At 44.7% G+C, this 22010-nt stretch overlaps 1 protein-coding gene and 1 long non-coding RNA gene across 15 annotated transcripts in view; one reads left to right on the forward strand and one right to left on the reverse strand.

The window, feature by feature from the left end:
- Positions 1-4: 4 nt before the first annotated feature.
- Positions 5-10693, forward strand: LOC310902936. The gene is made up of 2 exons (XR_014587134.1): positions 5-6591; positions 7636-10693. It is a non-coding gene; the product is annotated as an uncharacterized lncRNA (long non-coding RNA).
- Positions 9376-22010, reverse strand: part of ANK3 (ankyrin 3) — a 363472-nt gene continuing 350837 nt past the window's right edge. For 9 of the 14 annotated variants that reach the window (XM_083845292.1, XM_083845293.1, XM_083845290.1 and 6 more), the window contains 2 exons: positions 14104-14196; positions 9376-10748 (listed from right to left, as the gene is read on the reverse strand). In XM_083845292.1, coding sequence (XP_083701418.1) covers positions 14128-14196 — 69 coding nt within the window. In that variant the 3' untranslated portion in view covers positions 9376-10748; positions 14104-14127. Of the gene's footprint in view, positions 10749-14103; positions 14197-16151; positions 16236-22010 lie in introns of all 14 variants that reach the window. The other 5 variants (XM_083845291.1, XM_083845295.1, XM_083845297.1 and 2 more) reach the window with 2 other exon arrangements.

Here is a 22010-nt window from a genome sequence, read left to right on the forward strand (position 1 = left end):
CATCTCCTCAGCGAGCCGCGGCCTCGCCGTGCTGCCCCTCGCGGCCCGCGGGGTGCCCGCCAGCCCCTGCCCGCACCCACCGGCACCAGCCCGGCCCCGTTTCCGCAGCTTACCGCACCCCGGCGGCCGCTGCCTGCCCCTGTCGGCCTGTCGCGATGGGAAGAGCTTTGCGGGCTCCGGACTGGGAAGCGGCAAGTCTCAGCGAGTCTCAGAAACCCAGGGGTTTCTCCTCCTGCTAGGGACGACGTTGGCTCTCACTGTTTCAATTTTAACAGTGTCAAAAAGCACTTTTATTCTGCTTTAATACCGACTTAAACATCCCCCCAGTGGTAAGGCTTTTGAATGTTTAAATATTAAAATAGTAATACCAAACAGCTTACACACAAACCTTGGGTTTTACCGCTAAATACACGGGGAAAAAAAATACTAGCTCCACGATCTGTGTAGGAAAAAAATCTGGGCTCCCACAGCAATTCTTTGCTCCAGGTGACACAAAGCTGGAGCCCCAAAGTTTCATTTACTTGCAGCTGAAACAACTGAAACCCCTTTTCTTGAAAGATACATATATATATTTATATACACATAAAATATACACGTACACACAGTGCTGCCTTGTGAGAAAGGGGAAGTACCACAGAGAGGGAAAAGCCCCTCTGATGCCGAAAAGTTCAGTCATCAGCCTCAGCAGATTGCAGAGAAGTACATGTAAAAGGCGGTAAGAAGTGACTTTAACCTTCATTGGCAGTGTTTGAAGTTAACACCAGTAACGTGCTTCAAGGCTTGTGCTTTTTAACATACAGGGTCAAGTCCTTCCTCATGCTAGAGCAGCGTTACACAGGTATGGCAGTGTTGTTTTTCCACGTTTGTAGTGGGATGGGCAAGGAACCCAACTCTTTCCTTTTGGCTGTCCCTCATTATTTGTGTGATGTGTAATGAGAGGTGAACCTCTGGTCACGTACTCTTTCTTTGCGTCCTCACACTGCCCGTGAACAAAAGTGATGTAATCTTCTGTCAAGCTGGCAGCTTCCTGCAGCCAGCCATGCTATTAATTTTTTTTTTCCACCAAATACATCTCAAGATGCTAAAAACTTCATAAGTGATAAACGTTCAGGTTACCAGGCACAGCAAAATGGAGGACGATTTTCTTCAGAGGTGTCTTAAGAATCATATGGCAAATTCAAGGGAATAGGGATTTTTCTAGGCAAAGTGCCCCCAGAATATGTTTGTTGTCCAGGTTAATTCCTGTCTGGGGCTGGGAGCAGGAGAGGAGAGCTGTGTTCCCTTGGACATGGCTCCTGGAAAAGCAGTGTTCGAGCCGAAGGGGAAAAGCACGCTCCCTGGAAATAACATCACCCTGGAAACAGATCTGAGGACATTCCTTCCACTTTATTCAGCATGAGGCTGCTGTGGACCTGGCTTCTGGCACTTCCAGTTCGCATTGATGTGCATCGATGACTTCAGCTAAACTTCATCACGATGATGACATCAAAATGCTCTACATCTCCTTCTCACGCTCTGCATCTTGAATTTTAGGTTGTGGCTTTGCAGACTTCTTCATTTCTCTGTTTTCATCAGGAAGCTGTCTGGAAGGGGGGCTGTGTGCTGCAGCAGTGAGCATTTAACGCTTGAGCGCACTCCAGCAGGGGCTGCAGTGGAGACTCTTCAGAAAGAAGGAAAAAAACACCTTAATCACATCAGTCTCCTGCCTGATTGTTTGCCAGAGTTATAAGCATTTTCCTTGGCCAGATCAGATAAGTCCCAGGGACTAGAAGGAGGAGGAAAATTCCTTACTGGAAGTTGATTTACATTCAGGATCATTTTCTGAGGTGTGCAAAGCTGTATGCTGTTACTGGAATACACCTCAGCTACAAGACAGAGACTTTGCTACTGGATGCTGTAAGACGATTTGTGATGAAGTTAGGTTTGTAATCAGATAGCTGGAGACCAGATTGCAGAGCATGCCACAGCTTGTCCAGGCAACTTTAATAGCACAAATATCTAAACCAGGCAGAAAATCTAACCGCAGACCACTTAGGTGGTTTTTCCCTTGGGCAAGAAGACATAAAGCAGCAGGGACTGCTGCGTGGGGACGATGGCACAGGGCGCCTGGGCAGCTCTGGGGCAGCCAAGGAGCAATGACAGCTTATTCACCCCTCCAGCCCATGGTCCTGCCATTCCACCACGGCTTTTTCACCCCCAGTACCTCAGGGGTTTTGCTGAGAGCAAAGTGTGCAACACAAGTGCCACGGCACAGCACCCCACTGGGATGGGCGTTAGGGTGAACAGGGCTTGGCCATGGACTGAGCCAGACCAGCGTGCGGGCGGCCGCAGCCCTGGCCACGCATTTCCCTGAAGTCCTCCTCCCCTTTCCAGCACAGAGGCTAAATGGCTCGTTAATTCAGCCCTCTGTACTTCTGTAAAACTGTTTTAAATTAAGATATGTTAATGTGTATCTCTCATTTTAGATAATGTACATTCTGATTACTGTGTGCATTAGTTGCCCTTCTTTATTATTTCTTTGAGGAGTAGCTGAAAAAAGGAATGAGTTGTAGGGAAATAGAATGGAGTATATACACTGTTCATTATATGCAATAATGTGGTCCGTATTGCTCCTGGATAAATTAGTCACTGAGACTCTATAATTGGTATCTTAATTATTTATGAAGGGGTCTTTTAACAACAGTAATTTTTCCATTAAAGGCAAGGAGGGATTTCATTATCTCTTACTATACTACCTTTTTGTTCTATGCCACAGCAAATTTCAAATTTTATTTGTAGTGGCTATGATATATGAAGGAATTCCTTCTCTGTAAAGTAATTATTCTTCCTGTCTGCCTGGGAATACAAGTGTAGGTCATCTTATTTTTGGTTTCTTAATCACAAGAAAAGTAGTAAGGGCCTTTCCTGGTTTTCAGAAGCAGGTGGGATTTTCTGAGCTGCCTGTCTGCACGCCTGAAAAGGGCACGGCATGCTGCCATGCAGAGATCAAAACATGGGGAGGGAATGGTGGTACCCTTCCTACAGGAGGAGGAATGCCATTAAAACGTGATAGAGCTGTCAGTGTCACTGCCGTGCTCTGCCAGCACCGTGCTTTGGGATTAAAACTGCACAGGTGAGGCACAGATCCCACCCTGCCTGCTGCTCTCCTCATTGTCTGTCAGGTCAGGGTGCGATGGTAACAGCAGCCTGGGCATGTCTGCTGTGTGTGGCGCCAAATACTTGCAGGGCCATGCTGTTGGGAGAGCAGGTTTAGGGTTTGAATGTAAGGAAAAGGAAAAAGGATGTGGGACGCGGCTGGTCGCTGGTTGGAGGCAAATGGTGCTGCCCTGTACTAACGGGGTTCAACAAGTAATGAGAGCTGTTCTGGACAGGTCATTGCGGTTCAGTAAAATTGCTTGTAAATAGTTCTGCTCGTGTTGAAGAAGCCTGCTGAACACAGGCATATCATGAGGAAAGGTTATTTCTTGTAAACGTGAAGCTCTTTGTGCTGCCCCCCTTCAGATGTCTGTCAGCACACAGGCCGGTTTGCCTCTATGGCCTCCATCCATGCTCGTGCGTTCCCTTCAAAGCAGACTCATTTCTAAGCAAACAGGTTTCAGATTTCATGTTTTTTCTTCATCTAGCTTTGGTTTTCTTCCCTAGCATTGACTACCCGATTATTTCCATTGTCTTCAGTAGGACTGTTCACGTTCAAGTACCTTGTGGAATCGAGGCCTAAATATTTTGAAAACCTGAATCAGCACAGTGGTTGTGCTGAGGCCTAATCCTATCCAGCAAACTGCACAGCATGCTTAACTGTAAGCCACTCTTCAGCCCTATCAATGTTAATCTTAAGTGCTTTACTGATTTGGAGGTGCATAATTGTCAAGAGGGCTGACTGGGCAGACACCGCTGCTACCTCACACAGCAAATCGAGCCTGGAAAGCGCACGGGGAGGTGCAGCCGATGCCCCCCATCCGGCGGCTGAACCAGTCTGCTCAGCCAGGGACTGTGCCCACAGAAAGAGTCGTGCAGCTGTCGGTGTCTCTTTCAGCAGAAAACTTCTAGAACAGGCTGAAATTGCTACAGACCTGCAGGTACACCGCTGAGGTGATCCCAAGGCAACAGGAGAGTTTCTTGTCCTAGGTCCCAGCCTCCTCGCCGTCCGCACTCTGCTGGGATTGCATCAGAGGTCTTGCTCCCCAGCCCGCACGCCTGCTTTCATAATAATAAATTATAACTTGGCACTTTTGTAGCACTCTCCAGTTCAAAGCTGTGCTGAAACATTATCTAATTAATTCTCACAATAGCCCTGGAAGGCAAGAAACGGAGGTAGAGAGCTAATGTACTTGCCCAATGACAAACAATGAGTCAGTGGGAGAGTGGGAGTAACACTCAAGGGCCCTTGATGTTTAGATCTGAGACTGCATCCTTCTTTTCATAAAAGCATTTCAGTCATTTGAAAAATAGCACCCGTATATTTAATTACAATTACATCCAACTACTCCAAATTAATAGATTAAAAAGGGAGAGAAAATGTTAGCCTAATTAGCATCCAAAAAAATCACATGCTTTGCACATCAGTAAAATGTTAACCCAACCAATTAAAAAGTACAAATACGTGGTAGGAGCACAATTAGCAACCCCCTGTTTTTAAAGGCTCTGGGTTAAGCGGGACAGCCGTCCCCATGTCGTTGGGTGCGTGGGCATGGCCCCAGCCCCACTGGCAGGGCACGGGGTCTGTCCCCACCGAGGGGATGAGGGGCTCGCGTGGCACTGCCACCCAGCATGGCCAGGCTGCTGCCACCACCACACCAACAGCACAAGGGCCCAGGGGGACTGGGGTCCCTTGTAGCCTGGCAGGAAAACCCGAGGATGGCGTGGGGGCAGCTGCTCTGCAGAGGTGCAGCTCCGTGGTTCAGCAAAACAGGCAAAGAGTCGCAATAATACTTGTACAAAAAAATAAGTGCAAAGCTCGAAGGGGGCAACGGGGAGGGTTGCTCCAAATAAAGCATCTTAAAATGTCACCAGCACTGTAAAAATATAAGAGCAGATATCAAATCAAGAAGCAGCAATAAAAAGGTAGGAATTTATTCAGAGATGCTATCGATACAGGAGGTAATGGGCAATTAGAAACATTATTTCATAAACTTACATCAACAGTAGAAATATTTGTATCAAATATATTGCTGGAGTGAGGGATTAGAAGAGGGACGTTCAGAGATTTAATTGAATCCGTAATATAATTCTGTAGGCCCATCAATCAGCTGGAAGAACTTCTCTAACAATACAGTTTTATTAAAATGTTCAGTAGTTATAGACTGAAAAGACCAACCAAAGATAATTAACCCTGGGAAGAATTCTGCGCAGTGCTGAGTAACCAACTGAAATAGGGAGGGGGAAAAAAAGGGGGAAAGACAAAGTCGCATGAAAATGCAATTAATGGAAAATATTACTAGGAAAATAAAATGAAGCAGGGTCAAGAAGAATTGTGACACAAGCAAGTATTCAAAGGAGAATACTGATTGTGTGCGTAGAGATTTTACCATGGTGGAAGAATTGTTTAAGGAGAGGAGAAACATAGGTTTGGAAAACATTTGTATATGCAGAAAAAAAAAGAAAACAGTTCACTAATAATGTGGATTGTCTATTGATGCAAGATAAAACATGTTTTCTAAGAAGCAGTTCATACTAAAATAATGATGTGCTGCTTTCTTTTTCTGACCAACAATTATTTAATCAGAAACTTGTATTAGAAAAGAAGTCTCTCTGCAGGACAGAGTATGATTATGAAAATTTGCTGTGCGGTAGCAATTCAGCAGCTAGTGAATCTTCAGCTCTTGGGCTTGTATTTTGTATCCTTATTTTCCCAGTGAATTTTTTTCAGAAGTTGTAATAAGTTTGTTCTGTTGTTCTGGCCATGCCGTAACAATTTCCAGCTTCTGGAAGCTTTCCAGAGAAGTTGGTGAACAGTGGATCACTGTGCTTTGCTGTTTTATAGACCAAATGGCTCTCAATTATTGAACACTAGCGTGATGGGAAAAGCACCAATAAAATTTTTATTATAAATCTTCGCCTTCCTCCAGAATTTAGGGTCAAATAAATAGAGCCATGCACAATTAGCATACTGTTTTTAGCATCAGCAGTTATGAAAACTGTGGCATATACATAGATTTTTCTTGAGCAGCTCATTTTTCTGTCCTTCACTAACCTTTTTCTTTTGCAGTAATGGATTATAGTTTATGTAAAGCACTTTGTAGCAGGCCAGGTCTCAGTTTTCTGTCTTCCCCTTCCCTACCCTAGGATTTGTATCTCAGTCTGAAAACTTCTGTGCTCTCCACAAAGGGAGAATTTTCCTCCTTGTTCTCACTGTGTTTTCTCTCTCTCACCCCAGGGTTAGAGGGGAGCTGCCCTGGGGCTGTTCCTCCTCCAGCCCGAAAGCGGAGGTCCTGTTTGCATCCAGCCCAGTCCCGCTTTGCCTCCTCCCACGTCTCAGCATCGGCCTCAGCCAGGCGACCCCCAGCCCGCGCCTGAAGAGAGGTGGCCATGGAGCAGGGGCTACACCAAAGCCATCGCTGCCGGGCAGGTGACAGCACTGCCACGACCCTGCAGGTGGGTCTCCCCCAAAAGACATCGTTATCTGTACTTGTGCTGAATAGCTGGCTGGGTGGCATTTCACAAGTGTTTAATTTTTCCCTTAAAACTCAAAACCCAAGGCTCATGGTCACGTACCCCCAGCCAATGGAGCACGGCAGGCCACAAGGACGGAGGAGGCTGGGGCCTGGCCGTGGCAGCTCTGGGCTGCCCCCGTGACCATCAGCTTCCCAGGGCTTAGGGGAGAGCTGGTCCCCAGCCCCCTAGAGCCCACAGTGCTCACCCCACACCCCTGACAGTCCCCGATTCCTGGTAGTCTCCTTCCTAGGGGTGCGCGGAGAGCCTTTCAGCACGCGTGCTTGCATGCCAGGCTGCAGCAGCCCGCCGATGGAGCATGTCTCGATTGCCTGCTCAGTGCAGGCTACAGACAAAAGCCTGTGTTAAACAATCCCCTAGGAAATTAGCATTAATTAGCAGGGTGCTGTAATCCTGCAAGCTACTGCCATTTATCCCCACTAATGTCATCTCTGCGCTACAGGAACTCTTCTAATTTCTGAGATTAAAACTATTACCGGCCACAAATAAAATGTAATGGATAGTCTTCCAGAAATGGAAAAAGTACTGTAGAATATTATTACTAGGTAGTGCAAAAACAAATATCAAAGGCTAAAAAGAACCCCGTATTTAGCAATCTAGTTTATATTAATAGATGCAATAAAAGTCCCATGACTTACAATTTTGCCTCTAAGGGGAATGTTCTCACTGGAGAAAATACGAAAAAAAGACGAAAGCAAATATTAAAGGCAGAGCCTTCACTTGGGCTGTCTGCATCAGTTGCTAGTATTGGCAAGATTTCTGTTTTCCTTCTAAAATGATTGTTTATGCTTCAACCTTGTTTTTTCCCAAATATCCTGAGCTACTGTTGGAATCAATACATTCAGAGCAAAACAAACCAACACCCAGAAAGTCCTGTTTGTGCAACATTTCGTGGGAAATTTTAAACTCTGGAAATGTAGGTGCAGGGTTCCTGTTCTGACTTCCAGTTTCTCCTTTGTATCAAAGCTCCAGGCGCAGCTCCTCCCTGGAAGGCAGCAAGCGCCAAAGGGCCGACCTGCACGGGACCCGCTGGCGGCAGGCACAGCACTGCCTGGGCACGGGCAGCGCTGCCCCGAACGGCCCAAATATGCATCTTTGTTGGTCACTGCCTGTGAAAGATGTCTCTGGAGCTTTCAGGCAAACCAGCACCTGCTCACGTGTACTTCCATGATCGAGACCGACTCCCCAGGCTTGATGGTGACAGGTGAATCACCACCACCAGCAGGAGACCTGTTGAGATTCACCTGCACATCTCTGCTACCCCACACAAGTAACCCCACTTTTGTCTAGACAAAGAGACCTTCTGCCTACCAGAACTACAGCGCCAGCTTTCTCCCTTGTCAGTGTCAGGTACTGAAAGGTGACCAGGCAGATGGATCAAATGAAATTCTGTATTTTGGATGCTGCTACAGAGATGAAGAGAGGCTCTCCTACGGTGCTGCTCGTGTATTCCTGCTGCTGGCCACTACAGCCTTTGTTTCAAACTGTAAAGCCATGATATAATAGTAAATATGTACATCTACACACCATTTACTAAAAAAACATTCATTTTCATCTAACTGATGTGGATACTTGCGACTGGGAGTGCGGCAACTGGACGGTGAGGTCTTCAGAAGCATGAACGCTGCCGTTGTTGGACTGTGACCTGCAATAAGATGTATTTGTTCTTCACTTTTGTAAGTGACATTTGCCCTGCAGACTAGCTTGTGTAAGGACTGGAACCAACAGTATTGTACCAGCAGTATCCCGAGCTCAGTAAAAGGTGCATGGCAACACAGACTGGCTGCTGAAATTAAGAAAAACCCTTTGTTTACTGCCACTACTTCAAAAGCTCACAGCCCTAGTGACTCAAGCACTGACAAACAAACCTGTTATGCTCTGCTGAAGCCAAGTACTTTTCACCAGTTGAGAGCTCTGCTGACTGACCCCAGGTGAGGACTGGTTCCTGTGGGGATTAGCTTTCAGAATAATGCGGATTTAACAAGCAGACTGAGCCATCTCTGTAGCAGTGGAGCTTCCTCGGGTGCCAAGATAGCATAAAATACATCTTCGTATTGCCTTGAAAGTCAGGTAAAAGTGAAACCTTGAGCAATAAAATTATTTATTACCCTCAAGCAGAAGACCACAGTCCAGAGCAATGAGCGTGTATTGATGTTGCTTACAAAACTTTGTTTTGGCAACAAAGCCAAGTATTTATATATAATGGTCCATCACCATGGACCATATGTAATGGCCCATCACCTATGATATACAGGAAGTGCATGCAATATACAGGAGATGTACACTTCATTTACATCATCTACAACGGGTTGGTTATTGGTGTGACTGATACACGCTGGGAGCAGCGGTGTTCCTGATTCTTGATGGGGTGAAATAAATTAAAGGTCCAGAGTTGACACGTGTTGGAGAAGAGGCTGTGCATAACCTATTAGACTTGTCCTTTCCCCAGGTCTGAGGAGGTCTCCTAACGTCCCAGAGAGGTGGGGTTTCCTTACTTTTGCTGAGGATGTGCTGGCTGCTGTGTTACTCCTGTTCCACCCACTCTGGGACAGCCTGCCAAGTGATGACCTGTCACACTATGAAGACGAGGAGGTGGATCAGACAAAAGAAACTGAGAGGAAAAGAAGCAAAAAGCCAGGGATAATTAATGGCTGACATTCCAAAAACACTTCTATAGGGTACAATAACACTGCCAAATACACGTTATCCAAGAGTTTTAACACAATTTATTTTATGCTTAAATAATCAACTAGATCATCCAGTGTTTGTTGTTTTCATACATATGTAATTAGAGCTATTATCAATGAATGCTGTTTCCATATGAATATAATCAACAAATCAAAGTATTTCACCAAAACCCAAATAAAAATGCCCTTTAAAACACAGCAGCCTTAACAACCTAATATTACACTGCTAGGATGATTACAGATGATTGGCTTACTGAAAGATTCTACATCTTATAGCCAGTACACAATACAGTAATAATTTTACAGCGTGCTGCCAGTCTATTAGCTAATAATTTCTCTTCAGTTCATTTAAAAATATCCCAAACTTGTGCCCGTCAGAGCACCAACCCACTTCTAAAGCTGCAAGCATTACCCCCATTATAAAGCGAGAACAGATAGCACCCCCCTCCCCATAATGCAACTACTGTATATGTTATGGTTTTTAGGTCATTTCATTGAAAAATTGGCAACAGCAACAAATATTAGATGAAGGGCTTTGTGTTTACAGATAAAATCTTATTTTTCGTGTTGCAGTATAGTGTTTGCAAAACTGGAAAAGATTTAATCAAAATAAGGTGAAACACATGCATCAAAATATTAGTACTCTGAAGAAAAATTTTCACAGAACTACAGAATTCCTCATTTTGGGAATCATTTAAATTTGCAGCAGATTTTAAAGATTTTTTTAAAATCAAGCTAGCGTTTTTGCATATACAAACATTATAATTGCTAATATACAAGAATCTGTGAAGATACACCCAGAATATCCCTGTAGGTGTAGCCGCTTGAGACACCTAGCCTGCTCAATGCATTCGCAGTATTCTGTTTGTGATCGAAAAGGCAGTGCCTTATCAACATTTATTCTATTTGTTAGAATTTATACAGTGTTATTTATTTACAGCAAAACTATTGATGTTTAAAAAAGAAACAAACAGTGTTTTATACCCTGACAGTTTGGGTCCAAGAAAAATAAGGCGAGCTGTTGTGGATTTTAGTAATTTTAGTGTCTTTCCATGGTTTAACCGTTTCGTCTTCATACATCTCCTCTGGCCACAGGAATTTATTTGTTTTGTGATGACATCAAACTGCTTGAAATAAGCTGTTAACAGCATGGCATCTTGTATATACACTGCATTGTTAACTGCGCACTCTCCAATCCTGTGAATGAAAGTGAATTTCCATGCTCTGTAAATTGGCTCATGCTAAATTAATTTTTTTTGTTTTGTTTTTGCTTTTGCATAAAAACCATGCGGTTAATGTGTGGAAGCAGCAAACACACGCACACTTTTATAGGTGAATGTTTAATTCCTGTTGATTTTTCTTCCAGAATACTGGCAGTAAAAGCACACAGTCCTACGGAAAGAAAAGAGAGCACAAAGTCATTTCAGAATATCTCAGAATCAATTTCATGCCTTTCCCTGACTAAACAAAATAGTTCTAATTGGCATTATGGGATTCTGTAATGGGATAAATCATACTGTTTCTAGGTATGTAATGAAATTAGTTGAGCTCCCAGCATGAAGGGAAAATGCATCCACAGACATCCACGTTGCTCATGAACTGATTTACAAATATGTTTGCTAGACACTGTGTTTCATCACCCCAGACAAAGTAACAGCTCTTCGGAAAGGATTACAAGAAATCTGTGCTCTGTAATGGGAGAAATAGCATTCGTTATCTCCGGGAGCCGCTTCTTTCTCAACCCACTTTTGTTTTTTGTCTCCAACCATCCACAGTGGTCTAAAACCTGCGCTCCTTGGACATCCACCTCTCTCAGCTGCTTGGGGAATGGGACCAAAAGAGCCAGGAACGTGGAAGCAAGCCTTTATGAAGGACAGTTCATGAAGGACAGAGCAAGGAAGGGCTGCCTAATACATCTTCCACCTGGCTCCATGAGTGGCACCGAGGAGACAGAGGGTCCAACCCCTCTTCTCCTGCCCATCCCAAAATGATCATGCAGCCAGCACGTAACGACAAGTTTGTTAAATCCATTGCGTGACAGTGACGTCTTTCAGTATGGACGCATGAAGCAGAAACAAAACACTGGTGAATAGGAGCTGCAAGACCTGCGAGCTCCCCAGCACCTGGGTGCTGGGAAGGCTGTTTGCGAGTGTGGCTTGTGCAGTGCCTGCGGGATTCCGGCTGGCATGGACATGCCTGTTTACTAATCAGGTCACAGGTCCACGCGCATTCCCTGGGAGTGCTTGCGCTCTCCTATGCTGAAACAATGTGTCCTTGCCCACATCTAGGCTGACATAGATCTATTCCGCAGCTGAAAGCTGTCTGTTCACAATGCAGCAGCAGTCAGGCCAGCTCGCACAGTACTGGGCGGAAACCTGTCCCATAGCCCTGCAGAGCTTCATGCAAAAAAAATCGTGGCTTTTCCTTTCGACCCGTATTTTGCAATGGGTTTTTTTGCAATGGTCACAAAGCAATTTTTACAGCAAAATCTAGCAAAAAATGTTCACCCCCCCCCCAAACATTTAAAGGAAAAGCAGCACCTCTGTTCCCCATATATATATATAAATATATTTATTTATTGTCTTTTGGGACCAAGAAACCAACTGGTTTTCTATCAGAATCCTTGGTCTCTGAGAACATAACCTCTTCTATATTCAGATGGAATGTCTTCAACAGACACTTCAGACACTTGACTGAGCTAACAATTATTTAATACACCTTTGCTCATGACCTCGTATCAAAGCTCGGACCACAAAGACTCGTCTTACATGACAAAGTTCTCCCTGAGCAAGGGCTCATCTAAGGAGGACTCTGAGTTTCTGAGGGGCTCTACAAGGGCAGAATTGCCTCCTAGAAAGCACAAAAGAAATGCATCAGCAGCCATGGGAGCACATCTGCTTCTGAGGAAGTCAGACTCTGGCTTTCTCAAGGTCAGAATATGTTTCATACATTAGGCAAAGACCGCTTTATTAATGCCATTTTATTTTAAAATATCTGCCCTCCCTTATTCCAAATATGTGCTGCATCACACTTGTAGGCTGGCAGGCTCTTCATCTGCACCACTTAAGGAGTTCAATGCCCATCCTGCCTTCAGTGCCTTCAAATTCACACATTTCCACTGGTTTCCCCCTGCGGATCCACAGTGGCTCCGGGTGCACAGAGGTAACTGCCCAACAGATCTCATCTTAGCTTTAAGCATGTAGATAGCACTCAGATAGGTGGAAAGGAAAATTCCAAATTTCAAAAGAGAAGCATGGGAGCTAACTTGGGACACAATTTCATACAAGCAATGCTGTCGCTTTGGCTTGCTTTCCTCTAGTATCCCCAAGCTCCATGAAGGAGAACGGCCTGCCCTTTCAAAATGTTAAATATTTTATGAGTATATTCAGCAGCAAACCATGTGAAGTGGTATTATTCTATTAGCACATGTGGGAGGGCTCTCAATAAAAGCAGGAATTCAGTGGTTGTGCTTGACTGACCCAGTAGGTGCTATGAGTTGCTAAAAGCACACTGAAAGCAAGCCAGTCACTTTATGGTGCTTGCTCTGGAGGGCTTGATCCCATAAAGCTCTCTGCAAGATCCCACACATCGAGTCCCTGCTGTCTCATTATTCACATGCTCAGAAAACTGGTATGGCCAGGTGGCTTTAGGGGGCCATATTACAGCACTTGGAAGGGACTAAGGACACTCTGTTCTTTACTTCCACATCGCTATTTGTTATGTTTTACAGGCCCTGTTTATTCTGTTCTTTAACCCTACACACAATCCCTATACCAGATATATAGGAAAATGATAAAACAAACTCCCATTTCCCCAAATCCTCCTCTGCCTGTTTCCTAAAAGCCACCAAAGCTAAGAGAAATTCTGAGTGGAAAAAAGACACAAGGTAAATACACTGTGTGATTACAGCTATAGACAAAGCAGCCTCTTGCTTCACATGCTCCGGCACACCGTTACAGAGCAAGCACAAGCCACATTGCACCTGATTGTGAGGTAAGACTTCACTGCGAGAGTGACAGAGCACTGAAACAGGTTGTCCAGAGAGGCTGTGGAGTCTCCTTCTCTGGAGATATTCAAAACCCACCTGGACGTGATCCTGGAGAACCTGCTCTGCATTTCCCTGCTTGGACCAGATGATCTCTAAAGGTCCCTGCCAACCTATGCTGTTCTGTGAGTCTGTGTCAGCCGGTGGCATTTGGATTTACTTTGGGGAGCCCTTATACTGTCAGCTGCTCTTTTCTTACAATCACTGAAGTTGGATCAATAAATTTTATAAGAAACATTTGGTAAGGATTATTTGTTGGCAAATATTTAGACACTTACTGGCTTGTACAAGGACACTCACTTGCATAACTGCCCGCAGATCACATGTCCAGCTGTGGAAGAAGTCTTTCACTCAGTACATTTACTGGTATGCAGTTCTTTCACTAGTCATGTCTAAGTCCACTTTTAGGAGTAGAAAACACTGTGGATTACAAACTCTATGCTTTGTGAAACTCCCCAAATCTTACACATGGCTCAGTTTTGCTTTGCTTTATGTTCCAACAGATAAAGCTCAGCTTCTATGCATGAACTGAAGGTCATTTTCTTCATACGGGACCGAGGACCACCTATTCAGCTTTGCAGCTTGAAAGCGATGCCAAGGTGGCAGAAAGCAAGCCACTGCACTGCTCAGGTGCTAGTCCCTTCTCTACACAGTGCTGTGCTAGCAAAAGCGTTACAAGGGAAGAAAATTGATCAAACTGACCGTTCAGTGGTTGGCTTTCAACTTTCATGAGTAACTTTTCTTCTCCACATGTCTGACTTCTTTCTTTGTCTTAACCTTGTAAGCTTCACCCTGCTTTAAAGGAAAACATAAGCATTAACATAGCCTGTGGAGAATGCTTGTAATTATAAACCTGCTTCCAAAACAGGCTCCACATTTTGCTGTAACAGGATAAGTAAAAAGCAGTTAAATCACATTAACACTTCATTTCAAAGATACACATAATCTATCTATCCACTCTGCTGAGCTGCAAAAGCACAGGCCTGAAATATCATCTTCAGGTAGAAAATACAGGTCTACAATTTGGGAAAGAGCATCTGGGCTGGAGCACGCAGCCTTCGGAAGAGCCCCTGCCATCAGCTACAGCTGGATTCATCACCACCTTCAAGGAAAATCACTTTCCAACCAGACCCCTGGGCCAGCCAGGGTCGGTGGACATTTCTGAGAGCATAGGCCATGGCTGCTGTTGTGATGTTTCACAAAGTCTGTGCTTTAAAGTGAGCAGGTTAGTAATGGAGTAAAGGGAAGAGGAAGAAAGCAGCAAAAAACCATCACCAAAGCAGAGCAGAAGTAAAACCATTAACAGTGACAAGCAGTGCAGGTTTCGGTGTCTTTAAAACAGCAAACCCCCAAACGAAGTTCATCTGTACTCATTAAAAATAGCTCAATAATCATCTAAAAATAAACACTCCAGTAATCACAAGCCTCATTCACATCACAGAATGCATCTGTTTATGTGTGGTTATCGGCAGAATTTACCCCTTGGCTGATCTGCATTGATGCATTTGTAACTATTTGTAGTTTTTCAGTAATCTAATCTGGTGCAGCAAAATTCTCCTTTGCTGGGCAGAATTTCTATTTTCCCTGATAAAGGGCTAAGAAAGAAGGGATTGAAATATGTTTAATTCATTTCTATTTCTGTGCTCCCTACCTCATTTTTCTCTTCACCAGCAGAAAAAGAGTATTTTTCATGTTTGCTTCTTTCCGAGTCCTCAATTCTGTTTTCACTCGGACAAAAACCCATTAACCCCACTGTCAGTTTTACTGGAGACAAGAGCCCTGGCCACGCACTAGGAGCAAGGCATGAATTTCCTTGCAGCAGTTTGTCTCCAGATGTCCTGCCTGTTCCCCCCGAGGCCTCCAGGCCGCCTGCGTGCCAGGGACCACAGGGTACTTGGGATGGAGAGCAGCTCGAGGCACAACCCAACCTCACCCACAGGGCACCCTGGAAGAGGGATGGGGTGTTCCTGCAGCCTCGCAGCCCTCCTTTCCTTTTGCAGGCACTGAAACAGAGCACAGAAGGACAAAACCCCATCTTGATGTGTGTTACTATATGATACCGTCACGTAGATATGTTCACATCACCCTGAATCCTGCAAAGCCCCAGTCTCCAGCAAGGGATTATTGCACACGTGAGTGAGAGGCTGGTAGGGACCAGCTCCTTTGGGCTGGTGAAAAAGCAACGTAGCATACCTGTGGGTGTCAGGTACAAATTCTGCAAGGGCTTAACCTTACTCACAGACACTGATGAAACAGAACAGGCCCCAAACCTACATTTTAAATCTGCTGCCTGTTTTACATGGGCAGACCATAATGCTTTCATGGGGAAGGCATTTTGCACACCGCAGAGCTCTGTGAGGCCTCCTTGAGAGATCCCTTTCCAGGAAATGCCACGAAGGTAAATCCTTGCCCCTTCGCCCCAATGCACGACTTGTCAAGAACTGCAAGCACTGCACTTTGCCAAGGCTTCTTGTTAAATGCACACCTCCAGCCCTTTAGCAGCGCTTTCTAGCAGTCAACACAACCCTCTGCATTTACTGTTATTTCCTGGCAGTCCCCGTTCCATTACCATTTCACCAACTTTCCTCTCATGTGGGATAACAACACGTCTTACTACCTTCCGGGTGATCTGTAGGAAGCAATACATGACAAGTATCGATTTTTTTTTCCTAAATTCTAAGGGGAGAAAGTATGTTAAAAGAAGTTACTTGAATGCAAAGACTCAGAGCAGCGATATAAGCCATGATTACTTTTCTTGTGATGACGTTGCCTTCTTCGTCGGTAAACTGCTCCTCTGTTACAGATTCACCAGGAATGTTTTTTGCTTCCTCACCCTAAAGAACGTGTTATAAGATTAGCAACATAACCTATAATCTGCCAAACCCACACATATTTCCACACCAATCCAAGCAACAAGCACATGCTAGCTTCAACTTTATGTAACAGATTGGTTTATGTCACACAAATAACGTGAAAGCCTTTCTAATTTAGCATGCCAATACCTGCGTATTTATTCCACAAAGCGTGTCCTTAAAACATGTAGTGAGCTTCTGGCACATTTGTCAGCTAATTCATGACATGATGCTCTCTGGGCGACAAATAATCTTTCTGTTAGCCTGAGTCCTATGAGATGGAGGCACAAACTCGTGATGATAACATCTCTGAACAGCATCCATTAGCAGGAGGCTTTTCGCAGCTTCTCAATGCCCAGTACACACAGAAACATGTTCTAACACCAAATAAGGTGGGGAAAAATTGGGATTTTAAAGACAGCTCCGCCTATAGCTTGCTGAATGCAAGATCTTAAATGCACAAAGAAGACAAGACTACTCAGCATTTGCAAAATTGGAAAAAGTAAAAGGTATCTTACGTGAAACCTTCTCTGGCACAGCATCATCTGCCAGCCTGCCGAGGAGTCTCAGCAGCCTGGTGCACGACTTACTGAAATCGCACTCCATCCACCAGTCCTCGCAGTACCCACTATTTATGGGACCAGTGTAATAAATCGCTAAGCAGTGTCCTAACTGCTGTGCTAGGACCAAATACTACGACAAGAATTGTTGCTAAAATTATAAATAAAGTCTAAGGCTAACTGGCAGCCATGAACTTCTGTTCCAGAAGAACATTGACAACTTTACCTCAAAAAGTCATGTTTCCAAATGTGGGTGCTGAAGTAAAGCACCACATTTGATGCTCCAGAAATATCCGTCATCTGTGCTTATTTTGTATAAATAAAACAAATCTAACGTAGCATTTTGTTTCTGAAAACAGAAAACTGAGAAAGAAAATTGCAATCTATGCAATAATATCCAGTTCATACATGTTGGTTTCCATGCTTCCCAACAAACATTGGCTGCACTAAAATCAGTATTCTCCGACCCATAAGCACAGCCCATAAGGAAGGAAGCATTATTGACTGTGTTCATGAGATCATGGACAAAACTAGGCTCTGCCTCATCTGAAAGACTGAGACATGTTCAAAAGTCAAGACTGCAGATGACTTGCCTTTTTCCTCTGCTGAGAGCAGAGCTATAGCACTTGGAGATGAGATGGTCAGGGAACTTCCCTGTTTTTTCCCCAGAAATTTTACCTTTAAAAAAAAAAAAAAACCACCACCAACAAAAAACCTTAAAACTTTTCTTCTCCCCTTATCCTCAACCCACCATGGAAAAAACAGCAACTAGAAGAAGGAAGTGGAAAAATTGTTATATAAAACTTGTAAATATCAATATTACCAGCAAAATAATATTTGAAATTACATTATTAAAACTACATGTCAAAACGTCATAATGCTTTCAAGTACTAAGAAGCACCATACTTACTGTGGTCTACACACTACACAGTTATCTACATAAGCTCCCGGCACTGCTTTACAATGAACAGATATAGTGATGCCGGGTTTATTTTTTGTAACTATTTTCTCTCTAAACACAGCTTTTTTAATGTGTACATTATAACATTAGACTTGTATGTTATTTCAGAGTGCTAAAAGAAATAAACCTTCCTTTCTGTTCACAAGCAATTTTCTATAGTCAAGGTTTTTTCCCTGCTTTAGAGATATTACACCAGGCAAAAGCTACACTGAAGAGCCTGCTGCAGCTCTGCTGCCAACCGCGTCTCCAGTGAGTATCTGTCATTACTCAAAAGTGCAGAATTTCTGCTTATTTCATACTGAAAGCTGTGTTGAAATTACCACTTGATAATAAGTAATTAATCCATTTCAGACATGTTTTTTTCCCCTTGCTTTCATGGGGTATATAGAAACTGTAAAACTCGCCAAACTTTCATGCTTCAGGGAGCATCACGGAGGGACAGCAGTCTCCACAGCCAGGGGACGTCACTGCCCAGGGCCACTTGGGTGAGGCCCCCCTGTCCGAGCCATGCTGGGACTGCAGGCACCGGGCCGAGGTCCCCAAGCCCAGGCAGGGTGGCACCCTCGCAAGCAGCACAGCAGAACAAATCGCTGCCGAAGCTTTGGGACAGCCCAGGCTGGGCCCACTGGACAATTCGTGCCCCAGAAGGACTCTTCCAAGGGGTTCCTGGAAGGAGAAACTAAACACCTACCTAAGGACCAATTTCACTCCATACCCAGGATGAGGGAAGGAAGACTTGGGCCTGACGATGAGCAGGGCCCTAGCGGGAGCCAGCTCCTTCCTTTCTCATGAGCAAGATAGCAGAAATGAAAATGGCACAGGGCCTGCTGCTGCAGGCAGGGGCACCTATGACTGGGTACAGGTTTTGAGAACTGAAACCTGTAGGGCCTCCTAGCTGCAGTGGAACGAGGGGAAAATACTGATTTTGGAGACAGTTTTATCAGCAGTGCAGCAGACAGGGAGCTGGCTGCACCGCTTCTTCCCTGGCCTCCCACCCATGGGCTCAGAGTCCCCAGCAGCTCCCAAGCAGTGAGGGCTGGGACAGGAGCGAGCCCTGTCCCAGATGTTCCTCTCCCTCAGTGCACAGAGGTACCGAGAGCTTCCCTCGTGCAAGTAGGGCCTCCAAACCCACTAGGATAAAAACCAGAAACAGAACACCACGGCCGGTACAGCAAGGTTGCCAGACTACCTGGTACAACAGCACTGTTCGCACGTCCTGGCCCCTACCGCCACTGCAAGCAAGGTCGCTCCTTAAAACAAGTTAGTGAGAATTAGTGTGTTCAGTTTTAAAATGGAAAACGCATTGATACACTGCAAGATAAATGCAGTTTTAAAGGTATTGTGAATCTTGTTTTTTAATTAGCTATATGCTCCTTTAAGCACGGTCTAAGGATAAATGCTGTAAACACTCAGCAGCCAGTATGCACGAAATCCAGCTTTCACAATTTTCTTTCTTGTGGGTAGTAAAACAAATTGCAGGAGGGCTCACAATTGGCAGGAGGCAGATCTGATTTACTGACGTTTCTAATCCTCTGCAGCTATAAAGACGGATGTTTGCTAGAAAAAAAAAAAAACACAACTGCCTTACCCACTGGCAGTTCTACTTGTCAGACCTCAGAACAGCTTTGGGTTAGAATGGCACATTAGATGACCTTGTCAACAAAAGCTTTTTTAAACACAAAGCTGGTGCATCTGCGTCACAGCTGAAGAATAAAATTATTTCCGCAGCATCATACTTATGCGGGCTTCATTTCACCCTTGACCAGTCTAAATCACTGTCACAATACCGAGCGCTTTAAAAATTCAGGGAGGAAACTTAACACAGTGATTACTGGAAGCTCAGTTATATCCCTGGGTTATAACCATACAAAAGCTGCACTCTGCATGCCTCAGCCCCAGAACATGCCAGGAAGCTTTGCAAAGCAGAGTGCTTTAATGTCACCCTGTTCGCTGGAGTGTAGTCCTGCCAAAACCAGCTGGTATCCTCGCTGCTGCTCTCCAGGGCAGGAGAACTAAAGAGCAGCTTCTTCAAAGTCTTCTGCCAACTCCACTGATTTTCTTAGCAGTTACTTGCAGATGATGGGTGTTCCCAGGGACCTCCAGATAAATGCAGGAGTTATACAGTTGGTGCTGCAGTACTGTGCCAAAGTTCACTGCAGATTTGTCAGACCTCTGGTTCTCTTTCATGTTTGTTTTGTTACTAGAGGGATAATAGTCTCTTTTATTCCTCCTATATAGCTAGTGTTGTTGTACCAGCGGAGGATAAAAGGTGCGGCTGGATGTCTGTTACCCAGAATTTAAAAAGAAATTTAAAAGCAGACGGAAATAAGCAAGATGGAAAGATCCTAAATATTTAATTTCTCCAAAGACTGGGGGCAGTACTGCAACTGGAACAGGAGCTGTACAGAGCAATGAGACCTCTTCCTTTTCTGGTCTAAGCCACCAGCAGGACATAATCCTTTCAGTCTCGAGATCACATTCTTGTAATGCATAACCAGCAGCTGCACCTCTGTCTCCTTGGGATCTCAAGCTGCTGTGGCAGTAGAAACAAACATCTTTCATTAAGGTCATTTTCATTAGCGAGTTCTGCCTACTCAGAGAGACCTTGTTAATCACATGCCACGACTGTCTGCCTGCGCCTGTGCTGAGTTTGTACTTGCTTGTTTACAGTTGTATTGCTAAAGCTGTTGGGGGGGAACAGCAGGCAAGCCAAGGAGACCCATAAGGACATGGTGCCGAATACAGCAGCCCAACAAGCCCAACAGTGGGAGCTGGGTCATTGTTCTGATGCTTGATACAGGAGGACCATGTGCAAACAGACCTGCTAGCAGCACTCTGCAGCCTGAGTTTCACTTCCCAGGTGTGTTACTGCACTGCGGCTGGCAGCTCCCACCCTGCTGGTCTCTCCCCGGGTGTGGGGGCATTTGGGAGCAGAGCAATGCTGCAGCTCTCCGAGCTGGCAGGACTGCAGCAGGGAGGCTGCGCCCAGCTGAGCACATGGATGGGAACACTTCCATGTGCTGCATGTGGGGCACAGGCCCTTAACTGGTCTCACCTACAGGGTGGCCACATTTTCACTCTCCATAAATAAGTCTCCTCTGAGTAATAACATCATGAGAGCTGCTGATATTGCTCATTACTAACTGCTGCTCAGGATCCTTCTGTGCCATTCCTCCAGTGCAGGCTGAACCAACCCTCCACAATCAGTAATGGGGAGCTTCATGGGTAAAATGCATGGGAAGATACAAATTATAACAAAAATCAGCAAGAAATAACAGAAGTACAATATACAAAGTAATATCGGATTTGAGTAATTCCTGCTTGGAAGTCTCTTTTGTTTTCCATTACAAAATTCTACCATAAAACTTTTGGCAAGAATCTTACTGGACAATTTTTGCCAAAAATTTGTACCCATGAAAGATTTAACAATCTTTGAAAAGGCATGAAAAATCAGACACTGATTTCTGTCATGAGTGAATAAAAGGAGCTCTGGATCAGGCTCTGAATGTGCGCATTGTGGCAGCACTCATTTTTCCCTTGTGTGCTAATTGCTCACATTCCTGCACTACCATAAAAACCCGTTTCTTTTGCAATGCTCCCGTCTCATCAATCCGCCAGGCGAACAGAAGAGGGAAAGGAAGCAAAACCAAAACCATCTGCATTACCTTGAGGTTAGAATACGATCCTGTTACATGTGGAAATGGGCATCAGCCCTTGCTTGTCTGGTTTTATGGTCTCAGCCCTCTGAAGTGCTAAATCCCATGGGAATGTACTTGAGAGCACTTGACAGAACCCTGCTCTTGGACTGCTGGGAAAATACCTCCGGGAACAGAAAAGCCTTTCCACGTATTTGGGCCAGGACAGAGGGCTGAGGTAGCAGTTAAACAGAAATAATAGCGTTAGCAACAATTCAGAATAGCATTGAAATGAAAAACAAGTTGGGAAAGAAGAACAAAGGCAATGAAGCAATTCAGTCTTGACAGTAACTGTGGAGGCACATTGCAAATTCTTTTTTTCCACGGGACTCAGTTTATCCTCCAGATTTAGGTGTTACAAAACTTCATCCCTGCAGGCTATGTAAGTACCTCTGTTGCTTTTAATGCAGCATGGAGGCAGTAATGAATATTAACTGCAGTACAACAACACTGACCCACGTGCAGCTCTGGCCGGTGGAGGCTCCAGGTGCACCGTTCTCCGCGTCCCTTTGCTACTGTTGGCACAAACCGGCAGAGCAGG

The sequence above is a fragment of the Anser anser genome (genome assembly GCF_964211835.1).
Source record: "Anser anser genome assembly, chromosome: 7".
Lineage (NCBI taxonomy): Eukaryota > Metazoa > Chordata > Aves > Anseriformes > Anatidae > Anser > Anser anser.